At 32.2% G+C, this 25429-nt stretch overlaps 1 protein-coding gene and 1 non-coding gene across 2 annotated transcripts; both read left to right on the top strand.

Annotated features, from left to right (window-relative positions):
* The first annotated feature begins 1625 nt into the window (after positions 1-1625).
* On the top strand, positions 1626-1698 carry TRNAE-CUC (transfer RNA glutamic acid (anticodon CUC)). The gene has a single exon. It is a non-coding gene; the product is annotated as a tRNA-Glu (tRNA).
* An 896-nt stretch (positions 1699-2594) lies between these two features.
* On the top strand, positions 2595-3309 carry LOC132058092 (oleosin G-like). Its single transcript, XM_059450656.1, has one exon. The coding sequence runs from the start codon at positions 2653-2655 to the stop codon at positions 3157-3159; it is 507 nt and encodes a 168-aa protein (XP_059306639.1). The 5' UTR covers positions 2595-2652; the 3' UTR covers positions 3160-3309.
* The last annotated feature ends 22120 nt before the right edge of the window (positions 3310-25429 follow it).

Genomic DNA, 25429 nt, shown 5'->3' on the forward strand with positions numbered 1-25429 from the left:
TTTTTTTTTTTTTTTTGGTTACTGATTGGCGGGATGAGCAGTTGCTGTAGTGTCAATGTTCAAACTGGAGCGTGAACTTTCCTTTATGTATATTTGTTTATTTGCAAAACATCAGACACAAAGGTCTCAAGTACTCCTGCCTGAACACTCCCATGCTAAGTTGCTCGGACTCGGGTGCAGGTATCCGATAAGGATTCGGCAAATTTTAAATTTTAAGATTTGGGGGTGCGGATCCGGGTATGAATACGGGTGCGGGGATTCGGCTAAGAAAATTCAAAATTATAAAAAGTAGAGCTATAAATGTTGAGAGATATTCTATGAAAAACTTACATGTATATTCTCTGAAACACGAAGTAGCAAAAATGAGACAAAAGTACTACTTATAATAGTGAAGGTAAGTCATTTACTTTATCTTAAATCTGTTTTATCATTAATTTTGAGAAATCAAAATCTCAATTTTTCCCCAAATTTGTCGATGGTCTCCGGTCAAGTATCCAAACTTGGTTGACCGTATCACGGACGTATCCCGCTCCAGCTTCCTCTCCCGATTCGTGTAGAGACTGGATCGGCACAAAAAACGGAGAGTCCACGCAACTTAGCTCCCATGAGATACGTTGTACTGTAATATGTGTGTATGTATCCACAAAATGCCAATCCAGTGTTTTAAAAGGCGGGGTTTTACATATGCCTCAGCGGAGTGTAAGCCCCATGGATTTTTAATTTTTAGTATTTCATAAAATAATATAATTACACTAAATATCTTTGAATAGGTAAAAGTACACAAAAAATAAAAGAAAACTGTAAATAAATGAATACACACACACACACACTCTTACAACCTGTAATTATATATAACATAATTTTACAAGTATAAATAATAAAATGAAATAAAAGCTACTATTATGAAATGTAAATCAACTCTAATGTCTTAACTTTCAAATAATGAAAAAATTACAATTTCTTGAAACAATTATTATCATACTATTCATTTTATCTCACTATAAGCAAATAATCAATAAACTTTATCAGTATTATAATTAAAACGTAACTCCTTCATGAATAAAAATAAAATTACTTTCAAATGACGAAATAATAAAATATGATAACTTTGATACATAGGACAAAAGGCTAATGACAAGTGAAAATGTATAATTTGGTTATATATTTTTAAAAGAAATATAAAGTGATATTCACCCTCACGATGTTCTCGAATAGTAAATATGCAATACTACGTCTTGTTATTTAAGTTACACCCAATCTTCTTATTTCTATAGATGAAAAACTATTTAGTATCATTCATTAGTTAAAGTATTATAAGGGTCAACAATTTTAATTAAGAAATTTAACACATAATTTGTGTAAGAACTGTTAGGCGAGCCCCGCGCATTGAGCGTTAGGCGTGTTTAGGGCGTACAGTCGGGCGCTTAGGGAGTAAGCCTCACAGACACTAAGCCCCGCACGTGAGCTTCAGGACATTTTGCCAGTGCCATGCCTCGGAGAGAGCCTCGAGGCGACTCTTGAAACTGCCTTTTAAAACACTTTGCCACTCTTGGCGATATGATTGTATTCCTTGGGGTTCTAGTTTGCCATCTATTTTTAATAATGTCTTTGCTAAGCGTCAGAACTCCGTTGTAGTCTAGTTGGTTAGGATACTCGGCTCTCACCCGAGAGACCCGGGTTCAAGTCCCGGCAACGGAATTTTTTCGAAAACAACTCTATTTCTACCACTTCACCCAATATGTTGTTGTGTTTTTTTTTTTTTTTTAAGTATCAGCCAAGCCAGAATGGGTATCCATCTTCCATGATCACTTTTAACTATCAAATTAAAAGTATTAAGGGAGAAAAAAGCGACCCATCTACCATTATATAATGCATAAGCTTGCTGTATGCTTAAGGTTTTTTAACTTCATTTTTCCTTCTTCCTTTCATCTTCTCTGTTTTACGATAATCACAAAAATGCGTTGCTCAAGTAAAACTCCGAGTAGCCAAAAAGGGCTAATTCGTAGGTATTCCATGTCAATTTTTCCATTTAAAACACCACCAAAGAACAAGAATAAAGCAGCAGATTTCGCTAATTCGCCAGAATAAGAAGAGTATCATTTAGTAATTCCCTGGAATCATTGGCATATAGATGTGAAGATTCGTTAAACTAGACGATGATGAGAAACAAAGAATTTTCTTGGTTAAAACTTGATCAAGTGTGTAAATATACACAACTATCACTTAATTATATTAATTAATATATATACACACACCTTATTAAATTACTTAATTATATAATGTAAACATCACCCATTTTCTCTACAGCTTTCATTATGTTTATTAGTATTTTTATGTTAACACTTATCCTTATGATGAATGACTTGTTTATAGATCTTGATTGATGAAAATTTTCACCTTTAACATTATAAAAATAATTTAAGCAAAGTTGTTGGGACACTATCAACCTTTGAACGGTCGAAATGTAAATCTGACACGAGAAAAGGTCCAAGCACATCTAGGACTGTTAATCCTCCCCACGTGTGCTCTTGCATGTTCCCCTTCCTAACACGTGTCACATCACCCCATCCTTTTCTCCCTTAACTCTCATCTATTTCACTCTCACTTTTTCTTCCAAATCCACTCTATCACACTTCTCATTTTCTCTATAATATGTCTGATCAACAACCTAGCTATGGCCGTCCACAAAGGCAGCCTACCAGACCCTCCAGTTTCCACAGCAACATGACAACACCTTCCTTTCTCCGTAAACTACAAGAACATGTCCCAAACTCAACCCAACTTGTCGGCTTTCTAACCTTAATTATCTCAGGCACAATCTTACTCCTTCTCACTGGGCTAACCCTTACAGCAATCATTCTTGGTCTTATTTTCTTTACCCCATTGGTCTTAATCTCAAGCCCAATATGGGTCCCTGTTGGTACTGTTCTATTTATAGCCATTGCTGGATTCTTATCTGTTTGTGGATTTGGGGTTGCAACGTTGGCATCTCTTTCTTGGCTTTATAGGTATTTTAGGGGATTCCACCCGCCCGGTTCAGACCGGGTTGATTATGCAAGAAGCAGGATTGCTGATACAGCTAGCCATGTGAAGGATTATGCAAGGGAATATGGTGGATATCTTCATAGCAAAGTTAAAGATGCAGCACCTGGTGCTTGAGCTGAACCGGATTGTTTTTTGCTTAAACCGGGTTTTTTTTAATCGTGCTTACACTTGCAAGTGAAAATTTTGTCCCCTTTTTTTTTTTTTTTTTGGTTCTAATCGGGTTGTGGAATGTTCTTATTTTTACAGAATGCGTTGATGTTACTTGAGAGATTTAAGGTTGATTTTATTTTTATTTTTTTGTTTTTTGGTTACTCGTTGGGACCTTCTAGGCAAATTAATATAGAAATGATAATGTTGTAACCGGCCTAGAAGGGCATCATTACGTTCATTTTTTGGTGTGGATTATCCTTCAAAGGCAACTGGCCTTTAATTTGTGCCCTTCAAATTGGTGATCTTTAATTTTTGTCTTTCGCTTAATACCTCGAGGTTCTGATTTTGAATTTCAGTTGGTAAATAAAAAAAAAGGAATTTTGCAAGAAGTTTGTAGCAAAGTTTGGCCTATTCGGGCAAAAGTTAGGTCATAGGTAGAGGTTTGCCTTAAAATAAATTTTTACTCAAAATTAGGTTTATTCAGCTAAAAGTTAGGTCTTAAGGTAGAGATTTGTACAATTTCATAAAAATTGCCTACAGAGGTTTGCATTGCATTTTGCCTCATAATTTCAATCTCTTGCATTGCATTTTGCCTCAGAATTTCAATCTCTACCTAAAGTAGAGTTTTGCTTATCTTGCGATTTTTTTTACAATTTTTGATTGAGCGGGGATTCAAACTCTAAATTAAGGGATTTTTAGGAAGGTCAAAAATCATGCAAATGACCCATTATGTTTTGTTTTTGGGTCCAATTATTTATTGCAATCAATAATGTTTTTTTTTCCGCGGATTGGCCGTCTTTTGGCCCTCAAATTGGTGGTCTTTAATATTTTATCCTTCTCTTAACACTCAGAGATTCTGGGTTTGAATTCGGACTCCAAAAAAAAATTGTAAGGTATAAGTTAAGATTCGCAAGGCATAAGTTGGATCCCTAAAATTATGCCTTAAGGTAGAGGTTTACAAAATTTTAATAATTTTTTATTTTTTTTTTTTTTATCTTAAGGCAGAGTTTGAAATCCAACTTATGCCTTGGGGTCCAACTTTTCCTGCTAATTCAACTTATGCCTTGCGATTTTTTATTTTTTTTATTGAGCGGAGATTCGAACCCAGAACTAAAAAACTTTTAGCGAAGGATAAAAATTAAAGACGACTTATTTGAGGGCCAAAAATTAAAGACCACCCCAGCGAAGGTAATCATGCAAATTGCCCTCAATAATGTGCTCAAGCTTATCAACAATGCCCCATAGATTTTGGATCATGTTTTGAAAATTTCTCTTCCAATATTTGTTTGACCATATATTTTGAGAATATGTCTTCAAAAAAATTTCAAGTTCTAAAAACTGGTCCAATCAGTTTTTGAGTTTTGGGACTTTCATTCACAATTTTTTTAAATTTTTTTCAAGTAAAACGCATGTTCAACCACAAATTCAAGTTCCAAAATCACAATTTAAAAACTTAATTTTTTAAGTTTCAACCTCCAAATCCATGGCAAACGGGAGCTTATAGGAGTAACACTTTTCCTTGCGACGAAGGATTTAATAGTCCTTTTTCTTGTTGCGATGAAGGATTGGTAGTTACACGCGTCGACTATTTTTAATCTAATCACTTATGCGGGGTTAAAATATTATTTGTATGAACTTGGTTTAAATTAATATCAGTAATAATAAAGATTCAGAAACTAAAAGCATACATGTGCGTTGTTGTGCGTTTAGAAATTTATCATTAAACGAAGTGAATAATAAGTAGACCATCAGTTGGAATATTATAAGAATTGGAAGATTAATACTCATGTCAAACAAATTAAGGGAGTAATTGTGTAGCAAGTGCTAAATTAATATTCCCTCATTCCAAAATAAATAAAGTTTTGAGATTTTTTTTGTCCGAAATAAGTGAATTTTAGTCCAAAGAGATTATTAATTAAATGCTTCCAAACGTACTCTTTCTTTTAATAGTTTTTTCAAGTCTCAATACTCATTATTTCAACCTTTAAAGGAAATTTTGAGAAATCATTGCGTAATTTAATCAAATGACCATTGAATTAATATCATTAATTAGATTATTTGAATCTTTAGATATCCCAAAAATTCAATTATTTTGAAATGGAGTAAGTATCATATAGTAGAACGTAACTTACGCTGAAATTGATAAGAAAAATTGGTCTTTGAAACTTTTAGTTGGACTTGGAAGTGCGTGGATCTACTTGTGATCTTCCCCATAGAAGATGGATAAATAATTTAAACTGGTGAGCAACTCATATCTAGCACTATATATTTCATTATTTTAGTTAGGTATAACAAAAGTTTTAAATAGATCAATAGGAGACGAGGAGTGATATTTATTTTGGAATTAATTTCTTTTGACCTATGAAAAATGAAAGACAACTACGTTTTGGCAAACGGTACTTAACAATTGGGGAAGACGCAACCTAAAGCTTGTATGTTATGTGTATGTTTTCCTTGAGATATTGACAATTTTGAGCTCTTTTACGTGGTGAAAATCTGAAGGGAGCTTTTGGGAGTTTGTCAGCCACACCACCCATAAAAAGCTAGGCAAGCCATATACCAGTATACCACCATAAAAAGCTAGGGATAGTAGGATTATTCGATGGCTACTACCACACATGAATGTGAATATGTGCTTGTGACAAGTGGTGGGTGCAGAATTTTTATTTGAGATATTCATCATTTATTATATAAACGTGAAAAGAAATTAATTTGTATATAATTTTTCGTCCCAATTTATGTGGAGTCTTTCAAATTTTAAGAGTCAAATGAGTTTTGTTTGACCGTGATGTTTTATATGATTTTTAGATATTTTGAATTATCAATTGTTGTTGCTTATAGTACTTTTTACGTTGTTTGTGAAAATTTTATTTAAGAAAACTTAAAGATTTCATAACTAAATTTACGGTCAAAATACATAAGTTTTAATAAAAAAAATGTATCTTGCGCCTAACTCAACTCCAAATATCAGCTCATTAGGGAAAGATTATTTAAGAGTATATAAGGAAGACCATATAAAGAGTTCATGTTCCCACGCACAAAAACGACGTGCACTTTAACGGCCTCCGTACTTTCAAGATTGGACATCATGAGCGTGCCAATATAAGACAAGGGCTCATCATCGAAAACAATGAATTGGGATGGATCTGATTCTGACACCATAAAAAAGAAATGGACTAGTTTGGACCTAACTTAATCACAAAAACTAGCTCGTGAAGGGAGGAAGCAAGACCATATGAGAAATTCATATTCCCATCCCACAAATGATGTGAAACTCCAATAGAATAGTTTAAAATTCAAATCGAGCCATATAAATCGAGGCAAAAAGAACAACGAAAAAGTTTATCCTTTCCAATCCTATATCTCCACCACTGATTGTGACCTTCACAAATAATGATTCTTCGTCTAGTCATCGACACTTATTCTTTCTGAGTTTGTAAACACGTTTCATCCATATTCTGGCAAAGAGTGGTTGCACTAAATTGTAAAAATCAGCTAGATGCGTTATTTCGGAGTAGTTCTTTCTCAAAAGTTCTTTAACTGATTACTCAAAGAAAATAAGTGAAAAAGTTGAGCATCAATTCCCTCAACAATGTCCATATACCAATTGCCATTTTGTTTCTGTGACCCATTCTTTCACGAACGACTAAGTCTTTTGGAACAAAAGTTGGTTATGGTCTAAAATACACTCGTTTCGTTTAAAATGTTTTAACACCATTTAATATTGTACAGCTATCACAATATTCAAGAATTCAAATTTATTAAATTATTTAAATGTAGATTCTATGTGATGTTCCCTATCAAGCTAACTTTGTAACTGTTATTTCCATATTTTTCTGTAATCACTCGAATAATATACACACAAATTGACTTCTTTCATTTCGTGCACGATTAAATAACTATTGTCATATACATAATAGAAGGGGCCGGTTGCATAAACTTGTTCAATAACAGTAGTTGATCGTGAAAAAGCTTGTACCTATTGACAATCTAGCAATAAGTTCGACCAAATTCAATTGTCCTTTCTCACGTCTACGTTTTTTGTAGTCAAGCTTAGAAGAAGAAGAAGAAGAAGAAGAAGAAGAAGAAGAAGAAGAAGAAGAAGAAGATTTCATTAATATTCTTAGGAATGCAAATGTGAGACATTAATTGACTTTGACCTTGCATCTTCTTGTAAGATCTAAGAAAAATAAAAAGGAAAAATGAAGTTGGACTAAGTCATGAGTCGTGCCTATTGGACCTTTGCGTGAGCCTTTCAAAGGTGACTGCAGATATTGATCTCATCTCATCAATGGCCTGTGGTTGTATGTTACACAATTTTTTTGGTTCTGTAAGAAAAGAAAACTGGATATCAACTCATCTGTTCTCTAGCTCATATTCTTCAAACTAATTTTTTTTATCTTTTTTTATTAAGGATTGTTTATTCTACTTTACAAGAAAATTGGATATCGACTGGTTCACATTGTATCTGTGGCTAGCGTTCACAGATTCTCCCTTAGACCGTAATTATGATTCTTTGTCCCACAAGGAAAAAAATAGTAGAATTAAGGAAAAGTTGAATCATTCAATTCCTACCACAGTTTCACCATATACTGAAATTCGCATGAGAAAGCGTCACTTTCTTATTATTTTAATTCATACTAGCCCATTCTAGCATATAACTATTAATTAAGTTGACCAGGTCACTTGCTTAATCGCAATTATTCCTTAAACAAAAGAATTAGGGGATGACCGAGTTCATGCCTGCGTACTACTATTGCGGCTGATGACTAAAAAAAAAGTTTTAATTGTTTCTATGAGAACATTTTCAAACGATAAATGAAAATACTATACATCTGTTTGATTTTTATTTGCTTTATTATTGCAATTGATAATGGCTCTAAAATGTACTCCATATTACATTGGCTTTGAAAGGGAAAAGCCTTTGATGATGTCTTTGCTGATGTTCTTGTCTCCAAGTATCAACGCTTAAGAAATCATTATGTAATTTTGAGACATGATTATGGCCTTTTGAGATGGAAGAATTTCTACTATTGAATACTAATTCTCAGAATATAATCTTTTAAACATAAATGCTTTTACTATTCCCATTTTCCCCAAATCAACTGCCTCTTCGAATAGATATAAGTGCAATGGCAAATGTAACTATGCAAGCATGGGCCTATATGGGGCAATCGTTGCTAGTCGACACAGCTTTTAGCCGGAAATTGTCCACGACCTCAATTCCTTACCTTTAGCTCATTTATTAGTAATTCTTCATTCTCAATCTACATGGCACTTGTTTGATTTGTCGAAATTCAAGGGAACAAAGACTTTTAAAACTTTTGGTCTAAATCAAACATTAAATATTTGTGCACTATAAGAATAAATGAAATTTTAAAATTAAATTATGGTTGAATATAAAAATAGATAAGATACTCCATAAATTATGATATGAGGAGTAGTTTCTTTTCGTGAAACAAAAAGTAAAGAAAATGGGCATACAACTTATATCGTCAGGGTAAAAAATGACTCGCACCAGGTGTTTACATCAAACCAATAAATGCATGACATGTTTTTAATTATATACAACTATTAATTAACTATGATTAGTTAATATATGTATTCACTTCATTAAATCACTTAATCATGATAATTATTATTGGTTTGATATAAACACCATGGCTAAGTATTTGCCTACCGTCATCCATAACGTACTGTTTTATTTTTCTAGAGTCTATATGTTATAAACAAACTTCAAATATCAACAGGTGTTGGCCTAATCGTGAACGAGTGTTGCAAACTTTGAAGAACAGAACCAGTAGATGATTTTTTCCAATCTTTTCTCATCTGTTTGAATTTAAATAGGCAAAATTATATGGCGGAGCTAAAATTTTTAGCTTGTGAATTTTGAATAAATTATTTATACATATTAAGTGAACTTTTTACCAAGGCTATTCTATCTCCCGAGCAAAATTACCTAACAATCTATATTGATGGAAGATTACAAACACTCAGTAAAATAGTCAAATTGCAAACTCAGTCAAATACCACAGGCAACTTGAGTCATGGTCTCTGTGTCTGTAAATTAGTATCAATTGACATAGAACTGAACATGATACTGTTAATGACCATAAACTTGAAAATTCATAGCAACTGAAAAAAGCATACAGTTCAAATTAAGTTTATTCCACCATAATTCAAAACCCCTTTTTATACAGTATTTTCGCCATCTCCTGTAATTAACCCAAACCAAACAAAACATAATAAAGACAACAAAAAAAAAGTTTAAGCTTGTGGACAGAGAGAAAACTGACCAACCAACACTACATACCCATCAGTACCCTATAACAGTGACACCTACCACTCATGTGTTCTCTCTTATATCTAATTAACTTCAGCTGACCTTGGCGAAGCATAAAGATATCTCGGCATAGGACTCGCCCTTGGCGATCTCATCGGCACCTCGGACAACCTATGTCCCTCCTGATCATAATAAATTACACCGGAAAAATCCAACGGCTGACATTTATCACCCATCAAAATACCTCTCTGCCAGAGCCCTCCATCTCCAAAATCTTCATCAACAAGTTCCCCTTCAGACTTCTTCTTATGCCTTAAATTAATCGCTTTGTTACTAATCGTCGCTAAGAACTTCCTTGGCTTCGCTAATTTTGGTGAATCGCCGAGTTTTTGAGTTTTAATTCCTCGGCTAGCTTTTTTCAACCATAAAGCTAATAAAGACATGGAACCAATAAAGCTTACCATAAGTCGCTTTGATGATCCGGCTATAACCCGACCCGGAGTTCGTGGTGGTGTTAAGAGAACCATTTTTTTTTTTTTTTTTTCCTTTGGTTTTGAGTAACTAGTGAAAAAGGTGGAAATAAATATGGGAGGTATTTATAAGAGAGGGTGAGGGAGGTGGTTAACCGAAAATAGCCGGTAACTGTTTTTGGAGGAAATTTGACTTTGGGATTACGATTGATTTTGATTTTTGTTTTTTTGGAAATTTCTTAATTGTGTGCACAAGTGGGTTTTCTTTAATTTTTAAATATGTAAAAGCCATAGATCATATGATAATGTAGTTTGCCAAAAAAAAACTCTAAGTTCAACGGTTTTATTGCGGTATTTTATTTTATGTTTGTAATTTGTGTGTCATAATTTAAATTTTGCGGCTTAATTAAAGAAGAACAGCATAGAACTTTTATTTCGATGCCTTCAAATAATTGAAGATGTAAATAATTCAGATACAAATATTATACAACTAAAATCGAAGACTTTAGCATTTAGCAAGGTTAGTTATTGGCTTCGCTATTTATCAATGCTCCATAGTAGATTTGAGGATAAGGTAGTTAAGGCTTCTAATCTAACAAGAAGATTTAGATACTAATATGTTTCATTTTTATTAATATTAAGAAAAATGTAGGGACTTGAGCAGATAGATTTTCTATCAAAAAAATAGATCAAACCAACACCAAATTTTAATTTTATATGCCCATCCTTTCCCCATTTTATTCCCTTCAAAATTCTTAATTAATTCATATGTCCATTATAGGATAAAGATAGTGAATTTAGGCAAAATGAAGATAAGATTATATAACAGGGCAATATCTCTTTTTCAACAATTTATCTTATTAAGGTAAGTGAATCATGATGAAATTTATCCTATCAAGGTTTGAAGTCAATGATATTTTTGGGTAATAAACCAAATACCAGCCAACATAATTTCATGAGAAACATTTATCTACATCTAGTGTTTATATTGGTTTATTATAATTAAAAATAAATTAGCATAGAGAATACATATTATATAATCAAGCACCCAGACGTAATTGAGCGGTTCATTGGTATAGACAAAAGAATTGTTGGCAGGTTCTTTACATTAAGTAGGCGTTTGCAAATGCAGTTTGAAACTATGAGATGAAATCAGCGCTTGTACATGCATTTCATCTTTAGTTTGAAACCCCAAATCATGCTTTTTTGGATGATTTGGGGTTTCAAAAAATTTAAATATAAAACTTGACCCATAAGTTTATATTTTATAAAAAAAGACTCATAAGTTGGTAATGTTTTTAAAAATTACTGCCACCAACCATTTACCAACCTCATTAACTTGCACCATCCTTTATTTATGTCTATCATGTGAGAGGATTATATTAAAGAGTAGTTACATTACTATTCATGTTAAATTTTCGTTTTTATTGAACTAAAGTTTGATCAATTTATATTGTATATTTTAGAAAGGCCTTCTAGTAGTGTATTAACTTTGTTATGAACTATGACTTACTCTTTTGGTAAGATTGTATAAGATTGGGAATGTTTTTATAGTTTTCACAACTTGTGGGGTTTTTATGTCTATAAGAGAAAATACAACAATTTAAGATATCCAAATTATATGTCCAAACATGATTTCAAATCATGGTTTCAAACCATGTCCAAACGGCTCCTAAGCACCAAAACCGTTAAAAATATAAATTAATAACTATATTTAAGTAATTAAAATGTGTGAAAATACCTATCATGCACTTATTTATTTGGTGATGCATAGGAGTAATAATAATTAAGTAATAAAAAGTACAGTATGTATGGAAACATCTACTCCTAACTGAAACATAGGATGCGAATAATTTTTTACTTAATGACATAGTAGCTCCTCCTTTCAATAAGTGCGAAAAACAATACTCGCTCCGGATAAAAAAGAGTGTCATTTAGCCATTTGCATACCCTTTAAGAAAATATTAATTCCGTTTTAAAAAATTTTTGACTAAACTACCCCTAATAAATAGGTACTGAGATTGGATCACATAACACTTAATAGGGGGCAAATCTGAAAAAATAAGGTCAATTTCTTTTTTGATTTGATAAAGGGACATGCTTTTTCACTCAAGAAAAAAAGGCTAAGTAGACACTCTTTTTTATCCAGAGGTAGTACTCCCTCCGTCTCAAAATATTTGTCGTCCTTACTAAAAATACTTATCTCAAAATATTTGTCGTTTTATTTAATCAAGACAAAATTAAGTAACTTTTTTCTATTTTACCCTTGTATTAATTTGCAACATTTTAGATGTTCTCACCATTAATGGAGTAGATATTTATTGAGGAGAGATTATATGAAATATATTAAGAGGGTAAAATAATCAAAATGCTACTCTTATAAGTCTTTTTCTTAAGGGGCGTGTAAATGAAAGATGGTAAAGGATTAAGCTAAGGAAGGTTGGCATTCCGAAGTTAAGTGGGATTTGCTCACACCGCATGGAGTCTTTTCCTACGCATATGCAAGAAGCTCTTATTTGGATCTCCCTAATCTAGAGAGTTCTCACACATTTCTGGAACATCTATTAGTCAATTTTAAAAGAACTTATTGTTAACCTCTTTCATATATAAATCTATCTGATTCAGGAGGGAAGAACTTGCATCAGTAAATATTTTCAGATGGAGGGAGTACTAAATAGGAAATAGGGATATACATGCTTATTTCTGATATATTTTGATCAAAAAGTTTCTCATAATCTCACTTTGATCTTGTAATTAAAGTTATGCTTCACATTTAAGTTCAGTATCCTTCAAAATCAGTGATTTTGAATATTCAAATAGAAAATAGTGCTAGTACTTTTAATTTGGAAGAAATACATATTATGAATCTATGGTTCACTCATTTATGTAACAAAATACCGTCTACTTTTAGCTCGAAAAGGAGGGGAGGAGGGAAACTATTTACCGGGAAAGGCCTTATTTATATACAAGCATTTTGGAGGAAAAATTTAGCAAATAAATGAAATTTAAATTGCATTATCAAATCGACTGTCAAAGCTTGTTTGTAGTACTAATTATTATAGGATTAACGTTGTAATTATTCTTTCTTAACATTACTTATCAAAAAATATAAAGTAAGTAGTGAATATCCATTTGGACCACTTTGCACTTGTAAAGCACTTCACCCACTGATGCTTAAGGAACTCTGTCTTTTTGTCCCTTTGGTTTGGTAATTTGGTAATGTGTGTGAAATGTGGATATATATTCAAAGAGGCCCAAAAGACATTGAATAAAAGGCAAGTTTTGGAGTTAGTTGAGTAAACGCCAAAAGGAGTTGGTGAATGTTAGTACATTCAAAAATGAATGAAGTCTTTTCAATGAGTATTTCTTAATCAGCATCGCAACTTGTAATTTGGGGTTCCAACATATTTTGGTCCCACCATAATCTCTCGAGTCTCTTTCTTAATTACTCTTCCAAAAAAAAATCTTAGGTGGGAAACGGGAATTAATGGTATGCTTGCAGTCTATAATGCTCCACTTGGTGTTATACATAGGTAATTGGTAATGGTTTGTGACTCCAATAAATATATCTTCTAGTTTTGTGCTTATCTATTTATCCCGTTAACTAAAAAGAAAAAGGAAATAGGAGAAGCAATCCTAATAAACCCTTGTAAAAGTATTGGTCGTCGTTCGGTAATTGGTTGCGGTGCTAGTCGTCTGTTTAACACGGTGTTTGATTGGGCGTATCATGTGATATATGTATTATTTTATATAAGATAAAACGTGAAATAATATATACACGTTTAATGTAAATAATCTATGTATGACAATCATTTCACAATTTATTACCGTGTAAATAATCACTGCATCACAATCCTTGCATAATTATAATGCGAACCAAACGGCCTTATTAAGAGATTTGATCCAAGTTTGTGGTATAAAATGGCACACGGTAAGAAGGGTAAAAACATACTCGCACATACTATTTTTACTTTGATTTGTTGATTCTGAAGATTACTTGTTTATATAGTTAGGTTTAAATACTCGATGCAAGGAAATATTTACCGAACTCCCAAACATTTTAATGCTTGTATCATTTCTAAATTGTGATTAGATTTGAGAATTCGAGTATTTCCAGAACAGCTAATGATTCTCAAGTGGCATGACTCATGAATTTCTTCCATTTAATACATGGGCAATCAGATGTCATTATCATGGCACTTCTTCTATATATTGGCATGAGCATAGTATTAAATACGTAAATTCTTGTTTTGGATTTGCTCTTTTCCAGGTGTCGGTTCTCATGTCTGTTTCTTTGTTGTTCCTTATCTACAAATGGAATAAAACCAAAAAACATGCGTTTCGTAAGTGGTACCTGACAATTGGCTGATTCTGCAAGCATTCAAATGACGATCGAGCTAGGTTATGAGATATGAACCACATAAAGTTGAGAATAACCAAATGGTTGGATGCTCTTAATCTCTAGGTCGGTATATCTTTCGGCAATTTGGACAAGACATCAGTAAATATTTTTAAAAAATAATGGAGCACTTGCAGAGCCATCTCTACCTACAGTTCCATATTAACACACAACATGGCATATGTTGACACACTTTGCACTTCCCCTTAATTAATATAACCTGGTCCATTCATTCTATATAACAGTACTTCATCGAATATTGATTCAATTTAAAAAATAAAAATAAAAAATTGACAGGTAATCTAAATATATCCATCAGAAAAAATACCCTTAGGATCGGGATCATTCATATAAGAATTAGTTAAATATAAAAAGGTCTCAAATTTTTTGAGGGAGTAGAAAGAAATTGTCGTATTAAATAAAACAGAGGAAGTGTTACTCTTACATCTTCTAAAATAATGATATGAAGAAAGATATTAAGATTATGAATGATGGCCGTAAATATGGGAGGTAATGACTTTTTTCCAGATCTTTTATACGTAAAAATGAACATCTTAGTAAAAAGAACATGAAACTAAAAGTAAATGTGAAAAAGACTATAAAATCAATGAACGCGATGGTTATAGTCAACATAGTGTTAAGTTGTAGAAGTAGTTTGTATTAAAGGAACTTAATTAGTGGCATAAGGCACTACTAAGCAAAGTGGTAGCTGGCCAAATTGTTGGAGAAGAAATGCAGGTTCACATATTAGTGTAGCGGAAGATATGAAAGTAACAGTTAGGTCACCTCCCAATTTAATTTGATCTTGCTAGTTTGTTTACTAAGGCAAGGTTCGTGCATTTGGATTTTGGGGATAAACACCGTTGACTGACTTCTTTTCATTTGAACTTTTGGTATGCCAAAGTTGACACACTCCAAAAAAATAAAAACAAAACAAAAAAATTGACACACACTACCGCGTGGATATTAATTTTTGACACACCCTACCACGTGGATAATTGTGATCTCTTAAATAAAATTCATGGGACACCAAATGACTTCATTTCTGTATATTCTTTACATATAATTGTATATTTTTTGCTTATCGTATTAGATAATTAAGTACGTTATTATTATGCCACTTGATTTGGAGTGAAAATTTGTGTGATTTCTTAAAATCAATTTTATTTATTTATACCCTTAGAAAGGTTTATTTCACAGTGCATATTGACACACACTACCAGGTGGATATTAATTTTTGACACACCCTACCACGTAGATATTAATTGTGATCTCTTAAATAAAATTCATGGGACACCAAATGACTTCATTTCTGTATACTCTTTATGTATAATTGTATATTTTTTGCTTATCATATTAGATAAAGAAGTACGTTATTATTATGCCACTTGATTTGAAGTGAAAATTTGTGTGATTTCTTAAAATCAATTTTATTTATTTCGACCCTTAGAAAGGTTTATTTCACAGTGCATGATTTTGAGCTTTTACAATATGGTTTCTAGCAGAGACATGTGGAAAAATATTATTTTCTAATTCAAATTGATTTTGATTTGCTTTTGGAGGATAGGAAAAGATAGATTTGCATCTCGTTCATACCAGTAGCTACGATGATTAAAGCAACTACTCCTAATCATGATTAACCAAACAAGGTCACGTCCTTAACCGACTATGAAAAGGCGAAAAAAAAAAAAGAACGAAAATGTGATTAGAACCCTTGATTTTTATCACTCTCAGTGGACACGGCACAAAAAATAAGACATTACTTAAACAAAAAAACTAGCAATTATGAAATGAGAAAGCAGCAATTAGTCTATAAGGGTTAACCAAATGACAAGCGTCATTATATTCGAAAAGCTATACAATAAGACCACACGTGACCAAATCAAACAAACTTGCTTTCCTTTACGAATTTAATTAAACCTTAATCATCAATAGCCTTTCTTTTTCCTTTTTTGGTTGAAAGCAACCAGACACCCAGCATAGAGAATATAACAATAAAGAAGATTTTTCTAAACTTTTGTATAAACTCAAAAGCAACTACATTCTTGGCTATCATAAAGAATTTCCCATGTGGATTCAAAAAGTACAATTAGGTTTCACCAATACCTCAATCAAACTTAGTGTCTCTATCACAAGAATTAGATCTAAGCACCTCCTAATTTGTGTAATACTAAAAGTAAATTAGACCTCAAATAAGTCTAACAAGTTGCGAGATTCAACTATTATAATACGCTCAATTCAATTCCCTGAAAAGAAATATTTACTTTTTTCATTATGTCAAATATTGAAAAACGAAACATTAACTCTTTTTTATTTTCTTTCTTATCCTTTTGTTGAAGCTAGGTGCCCTGAAGGAGTCCCCAACCATATATACTTAGCAGAAACAAAAAAAACAAAAAACAAAAAAACATGAATTAGGTACTAATGCTTAATATGATTGTTCGAAAAAAGATACTAAATCCTTTGATGAAATTAAATGAAGCATTGAAAATGCTGTTGAAATAGGAACACCAAAATACTTGTAGGCCTTTTGGGCCATCACGTCTAGTTTTCCCATTGATACATGGACACTGGCCCATCGCTCTTGGACTTATTTTAGTGAGGCCCATTTTATGTCTTTCGCAACATTTAAATTATTTTGCCTGTCAGCAAATTCTCACCGGCCTTTCTTAGCCTAGTGGTTGGGGAGTCCTCTCCTCACCATTAGGTCGTGAGTTCAAGGCTGGTAAGAAGAGGAAGAAAGAAGAAGAATATGAGGTATTCTAAAATACCTCTTTTTTTTACTTATAAGAATATATTTTTATCTTTGATTGCATAGAACTGATATTTTATATTTTATTATAGAAATTTGAAATGTCGTTTTCTTTTATTTACTTATAAGAATATATTTTTATCTTTGATTGTATAGAACTGATTTTTTACTTTTAGTTAATTTAGCTTCGTACTTTTGATTCCTTTGCTCGTGAATATTACCATTTATTATAATTATTAAATGAGGTGTTCTAAAACACTTTTTTTACTTTGAAGTTCTTTTTTTTTTTTTTTTTTTTTATCTTTGATTATATAGAACTGCTTTTTATATTTTATTATAGAAACTTGAAATGTCGTTAAATTTCGTTCTTGTGATATTTGACTATGTGTATTTAACTTTCAATTAATTTAGATTCATATTTTTTATTCCTTTGCTCGTGAATATTATCATTTACTATAATTATTAATTCCACAATTTAATTATCATTACTGGAAATAAAGATTTTTTTTACCGATATTCAATCGGAAATTTGTAATATAAAATATTATTTTCCCACAGAACCAGCTCACCAGAAAAACGCATGGTGGGAAACAAGTTCTCATTGAAACACTTGGGGACTTCCTCATTTTTTTGTATGAAAACACTACTATTTAGGTTTTTAGCTGACATTCAGTGGGAAATAGACACGGAACATTTTTCAATGGGAAAAAAGAGATTTTTTAGCAGTGTGTCAATGAGTTATGTTAAGCTTGTACTATTGCTTCATACTTAATTGTCATATAGTCCCTTTTTTTTTTTTCCCCCATAAAATAGGAGTCAGGCTGTGTAAACTCTACCCTCCTCAGATCCAATTGTGAAAATACAGTGAGTACGTTGATGTTGTTGTATAAACCTAAAATCAGTTAAGTATAACATCCTTCCTACGTAAGCGGACCAAAGGGTCACATTTCAGTTAATTAACCTTCAGTCTTGAATACCTTATATAATTTAATCAGTTTAAATGAGTACTTCACTATTTTACGATAAATTATTAGAGCTTATAACTAATTGTTACCTCAATAAAATTGATTAGTTTAATCAATAAAAATTAATGTTTTAATAATCAAAACAATATTGTTGATCTAAACTTAGACAGATCCTAACAAAGACCAAAACGTTGTTTTAAAGCTTTCCTTTTCTCATCGTAATATATGAACTTACTTTGTTGCTTGGTAAATTTTTTTAGAGAGAAAGAGGAAAAGGTGTATAATCGTGCTTATTAATATTTCTAACCGAATATTAGTTCTTCTGTATCTCAATCAATGGAGTGTTCTATAACAGCAATTCTTTCCGATTGTGTTTTCACCCAAAAAGAAAAATGGAAAAAGTGGAAAACTGTTATTTGTAGGCAAGCTCTGCCTAGCGAATTTTCTTTTAATTTTTTTTACGGCGAGGGGATTAGGCCAGCAGCAGGTTTTTTTAAGAGAAAGAAAAAAGTTAAATACTTTCATTTTAATGGCAAAAATTAAACACCATCCCAAAATAAGGACATTACTGCGAATTGCCCTGTTATTTTCGAAGTGGGGCTTAGAATGCAAGTGTGGCATGTAGAACTGGAGATGACGGAACATTAGGCTCCCTCTCATATCATGTGGGTAATGGGCCTAAGCGTGGTTGATGTGACTCCTATAATTCTTTAATTGAATTCATAGTTATTGTTATGAAATTTCAATTTAAACAAGTAATGCCACTAGTGCCGCTATTACTATGCATACTTGAGGCTGGTCTTACTGTTCAGAGCAAATTTGGACTATCATTTCTCTAATTTTCCCTCATGGTTTGTGGAGTCCAGGGACAACACTACCCATACCTTTTCTTCACCTCATCATCAGTTCAACTTTAATTATGACCTCTTGGTCATTGGATTGTCTCATTATTGATCCTATTTTCTGTTTCAAACCCTTCATTAAGTTACTTTTTGTTTTACTATATTTTTTCTTTTTATGTAAAACGTGCATTCTCCTGAAAACATAGAAGAAAGTTAATTTGAATCTCGTAACTCCCTCGTTCAATTGTGACACTCAGAAACTTTCGAAAGCTCTTCGTATATTGGAATTTTTTTGGTTATTTATGTGAACCTTATTCAAACACTATCATATTTCAGTTAGTGGCCAACTTATGCAGAAATGAAAATAATCAGCACAAATTAAAAGGGCTATAATTGCCTCTCCAATTATGATTACATCATAGTTGAAAAACAATACATTATGGACCCACGTAAATTATAATACTAGTGTTGGATAAGATCTTCCTCAAAATAGGATCTTCTCCATGGACACTTTTAAAAAAGATTCTTATAATTTTTCTTATAAGACTCCAATAGTATTTTACACAGTGAACACACCTGAGTGGACCTTGATAAATTTGAACAGTTGAGGTACAAATTCAATGGTTGATATACAAGTCAATGAGTATATATATATATATATCATTACCTCGAATAGAATCATCGATTCCATGAGACTGAGGAGGCTTTAGTGCTATCAAAAGTGTAAATGTCATTTTCTATTTCCAAGTCAGAGACAAGCTTAAAAGATTTTCACAACCACCATGTTGAAAACACAGACTATATCAGCCACAATTTTTAAGTTAGAAAAGGTCAAAATTTTAGCCCACTTACCCATTAACCACTCAACATACCCACAAGAAACTATGCACATACATTGTTCATTTGGTCATACAACCACTACATTTGCATATTAGGGTGTGTTTGGTATGATAGAAGTGATTTCCGGAAAACATTTTCCTGAAAATGATTTGTTTGCTGGAAAATATTTTCGGTGTTTGGTTGGGACTTGGAAGTGAAAAACATTTTCTAAACAAAATTATTAAAAATCATAAATAACAATATTAAGCAAGCTTGATAGTGTTTTGATTAATTTTGTCGAGTAATAAAAATTGATATAATTCCTAGTATTAGTTAAGGCATAAATAAGAAGTTAAGAATTAAAATATATAATTGTGAAGGGGAATGACTTCCATTAAAAGTTAGGAATTAACTTCTCCGGGGTAAATGTTTCCCTATGAAAATATTATGTGACAACCAATATCAGAAAATGATTTAATTTTGGGGAAAAAAATCTAGAAAACATTTGTCATCTTAGCAGACACAGTATCAAATTATCAATCTTCAAAAGACCAGCATCGATATATGGTGTTTGAATTATCACTAGAAGACAAGTATGTAACTTTACATACAAACTAAACCATAATAACTTAAACTTGAAATAATCAATGAAATGGACCGCGTATGATCTTGAGACCAGGTGCATGTTTCATGGATCATTTGGTGTATTTTTGCAATTAAATACTATGCATGATCTCAACATAAACTAACCAAAATAGTAGAGGAAACGAGAAAAAAAGTGAACAATTAATTAATTAAGGGGAAAAGGAGAAGCCTAATAGGAAAAAAATAGTAGTTATTAAAATTAAAGAAGTGTAGAAAGTCAACCACTTTCTAAGCATGTCTTTGGTAATATCTGAATATAGTATTTTCAAGGTTCCCATCACAACCACCAAACCCCCCACAATAATATAATGACACTACTGTACCAATTCTAGTGGCATAATTTCTGATCTCTTCTTCCCATGTACCCCCAACCTCAACCCCCCCCCCCCCAACCCCCACCCCTTACTTGCCGTGCCGTCACAACTAGACTATATTTGCTGAATCTGGTGCATCCCAATGACATTACATTCATCACCCTTTCCATGATTTTCCATGATCCAAAGTATTTAAATATATTATACTAATAGAAAATGATTAGCGTTAACAATTTCAGAGCTTATGGAAGATGCATAACAGCTAGCTAGAGTAGCCTCCACATGAATGTTGTGCATACCAATGTTAAAGAAAACTGTGAATTAAATAAATCAAATAATTAGAAGATAAAAAATAGTTGATGATCTGGCTGTGAATATTGAACTTTTCTCATATGATACAAAAATATGCGTTCTTGATAATTAACAACATATTACAGCTTGTAGAAACAGTAACAATAATTTTATATGATGACGGAATAAATAAATAAAACATGAAATGTTACGTGTACAGATCAAGAAATTAAAACCTCAATGATGAAGCGGATTTGGTCCGCTTGGAACAAGGCGTTTTTCAACACCATAAATCGGGTCGATCTCACTTTTAGGGGGCGGAGAGAAGTGTTTCCGGTGGTGTCGCATAAATGGCTTGAAGTCAAATTTGGTTGCTATTAATTCTCTCCTTCTATTCAAAGTCCCTTGATTATTATGATGAAAGTTAACACCAATAAAGTTGCACCAATATCCATGAAAGAAGAATAAGAAGAGAGCTAGCAAAAGAATAAGAGCTAATGGATACTTCTTAGTAACATTTTTGGAAAGGGCTGCCATAATAGTAGAGGAAAATAAGGAGAAAAGTGGGCATGGAGATCAGAAAAGCATAAGGCAGTATATAGTAGTATTAGTTTAGAGTTTGAAGAAGAAGAGAGAAAGAAGCAAGAGACAGATATGTTGTTACACAAGCTGGTTGACATGGGAGCAATATTGCTTTTACTTCCATGAGACTCACCTATAACTAAGCTTCATCTAAAGCAATTTTTCTATATATGTTGTTATAATAATAAAATACACTTATAAGCTGTTAATCTTGTGTGTATATGTATTAAGAGATTATGAGAGAGTAATAGGGGGCCAAATAATGCGGAGAGGGAGGCAAGGGTTGTCGACATTTCCTCCAATAAAAACTTGCTTTGCGTTCACGTTAGAGTGGCCATTAAAGTCTCTTAGTCAAACCTCCAATTATTTATTTTAATTAAAAAATGTCCCCATTTAAAATTTTGAAAAAATAAGAGACCCTCATCCTCACCTATATTAATTAATCTCGAGCCTATATACTAATATTGACACGAAACATAATGTTTGTTGCCTTTTGAAGAAGTTAAATTTGATGGAAAATACTTAAGTCATTCTAAAGAAAATAAAATTATTAGAGAAGGATTTAACTTTTATATATTTATACATACTGCATTAAGAAAAATATACTGACACTATAACTAGCGCATTGTAGCAGATTGCTTACTTATTATTTTTGGGTTACTAACTTCTCTTATTACAAATAATTATCATGTACTTATCTTTTAAGTGAGCTGATAGTGTAAAAAAATTAAAACTGATAGCGTATGAAAGTTTGAGTAAACTCTTATGACATAGTAGTATGACACTATTGTTTCTTGCGAAATGATACTACAAGTGTGAGTATATAAAAATCCAATCTTTTGATAGCAGCATGGTACGAAGTTACCATAACAAGAATAGCCACCAATTAAGAAGCCCGTTGCAAATCATGAATGTTGTTTTGCTGATTGCAAGTCGGATCATATATGTACATGCCTTTTTTTTTTTTTTTGGGTAAAATATCAATATGTAGCAGACAATTAGAAAGAGCCATTGAATTCCTTGTTGAGGTTAACACAACGTTATAAGACACAGATTATTTAAGTGCATTACAAGAATGAACTAATATTCACTGATATTTATATTATTGGACTTTCTTTTCATGTTTTCCTCTTTATTGCACTTGGTATTTATTTATTTATGGAAGAAAGAAAAAACTAGTAGAAACTAATTGAGTGGTACTTGTGATTTAGTCATTTCCTACCTGCCAAATCGATATCACCTAAGTTTCTTTTGTTCTTAGTCATTAACAAGAAGAAAAATAATTAAGACTATATTGCCAAAGAAGAAATCATAGCAGTTCGTTAAAAGCAATATCGAAGAGAAAAGTTCAATTCGATCTTTACCTAAAATATTGTTGAATTTAACTAATCAAATTAGAGGAAGAAGTGGAGATAACTTTTGATTTATTCTTGAATCTTGCATAATATAGAAATTGAATTATTAGTGGAACTCAAGTTTAATGTTTGTACTTAATTTTAATTCTAATCTAAGGGACTCCATCTCTAAATATTTCATGTGCGCTTTTATTTTACAAGGTCAACAAAAATCGTGACAAAAAGGAAATATGTTGGTCAAGATATGCTAAAACTTAACAACATATATATATATATATATATATATATATATATATATATATATATATATATATATATATATATATAAAGAGAGGACATTCTCTGATAAATTTTCAATTACAAGGAGGTCCGAAAATATCTTTGCGAAATTAAAAGAGGGAGGTCCACGTCAATGACCTTAATATATGTTATCCAAGTCCTCAATTTTTTTTTAAAAAATAAAAGTTAAAAGAAAAGGAAAGCAGAGATATTTTTTGATTATTTTGTAACGTATATAAATAGTTTATTAAATGCAATTTTTATGTGCAAGATCCCCATTTATCTCCCCAAAATTACTATAGTCAAAGGTTAGGTATGTCAACTTTCAAGTAGTACAACGAAAGCAAGTTAAATTCAATTTTGGACTTTGATGCACGTGCTGCAGTCGAGTTATGCTAAAGCATTTTGGATTCAAGAATACTTCTTTATTTATTTACTTTTTTTGGTTTTGGATTTCATAAATCTTTTGGAAATAAGACGAGAAAATAAAACAGAAGAAAATCGGATTTTGTGCTTTACAGCAGGCCCAATGGGTATTAGAGGACTTGCTCCTCAGTCCTCATCTTCACTAACATTTTTTTTTTTTTTTTTTTTTTTTTTTTTTGTGGTGGTGATGGTTGGGGGTGTGGGAGGGAGGGTGATACGATTGATAATCGACTTACGATATGGACTTATTGACTAAGTTATCAAAATAGTTTCATCGATCATTGTCATCTCATATGAGCGAAGCAGACCCGGGACCAAATTCTCAAATAGTTACAGTTCTTCAATCTTTAATCAAGCTAACACTGGCTAACTTGGAAGTGACTATGTACCTTCAACGCTTACCACATATTTGGTCAAAAAGTCGTCATGCCGATATATTTATTACCAATACAAATCTAAAATAAAGTAATAGTGTTAGTAAAATTCTTCACAGTATCAATGAAGAAGTTAGAACCAAAAACTCATATAGCACCAAAAACTCATATAGCACGAAAATTAAACTCATCACTAATAGGAGACAAACCTTCTATCCTATACTCCTAGTCTTAGGCTTGAGAGGAACATATATATATATATATATATATATATATATATATATATATATATATTTTTTTTTTTTTCTGCAAAAACAGTGAGCAGGTAAAGACAAGAAACCTCAGCGGCTAAGCTTTTTTTCCCTTTTCTTTCGGAAGTGGCAATCAGACTGAATTTTTGAATGCAAAGACTCTTGTCGGCTTCACCTTAATTTCGTTAATTTCATCGACCCCAGTGCTATGTTATTCAAAAACATCGATTCTATTCTGCACGTAATTTAGTTGGATTTATGTGGTAACGACTAGGCAAAGAATATCTTTTGCTCATAAATTTGTGGTTCAGAGGAAAGGATGTCTTTCCTTGAGTATTAGCTCAGTCACGTACGCAGGATTTTGAGTAAGAATTGTTGGTCTATTGTCACAATTTATGTTGTCTTTGGGATGTGGATTTTTTAAAAAGCTTTTTGCGTCCGTGGTAAATTGATGTTTACTTTGCATTATTTTAAAAATAAAAATTTACTTACACAGGTTTAATTAAAAGTGATGTTGGATGACACTCTAGTCCAAAGGTATTAGATTAGCATGAGAGTCTTCCGGTCCAAACCCTTTGAATATTGCTGAGTCAAGAAAAAGATGAAAAGAGTCATCATATGAACAAGACATTCATATATGTGACAGACTGACAGTGTATTAAGCAAAGGGGCAAAAACCCAGGGATATAATTTTGCTCAACACGCACAAATTTTTGTTCTTAAACTATTTTACGTTCTTGGATTGGAACATATAGACAGACAATCTAGGCTAAAATCCCCAAGACATCTCCTCATGTACTCATATTGCTTATTAATTGTTCCATTAATTTCAACACATTGTATGTACACCAACTTATTGACGTACTCTACTGATATTATCTGATCGTCTAATCCTAATTAGTAATACTCATTCAAATTGCTCTAGCCTGTAGAACTAGTCAAGTTAGAATTGATCTGGTCTTTGTGAGTGCAACAGAAATCTGAAATTCTGAGGCCTTTCTTAGTGACCTGTTTGCCATTTGTTTCATTGAGTGTATTTAAGGGGCAACAGAATTTATATTGATCACACCATTCTGAACACAACGTCTACATTTGGAGCCTTCTGCATTAGCCGCATAGTACAACTATATACAATCGTCGATATCTTGCCATAATTTCATTTTATAATTTACAGCCGATACAACCAA

The sequence above is a fragment of the Lycium ferocissimum genome, chromosome 5 (assembly GCF_029784015.1).
Source record: "Lycium ferocissimum isolate CSIRO_LF1 chromosome 5, AGI_CSIRO_Lferr_CH_V1, whole genome shotgun sequence".
NCBI lineage: Eukaryota > Viridiplantae > Streptophyta > Magnoliopsida > Solanales > Solanaceae > Lycium > Lycium ferocissimum.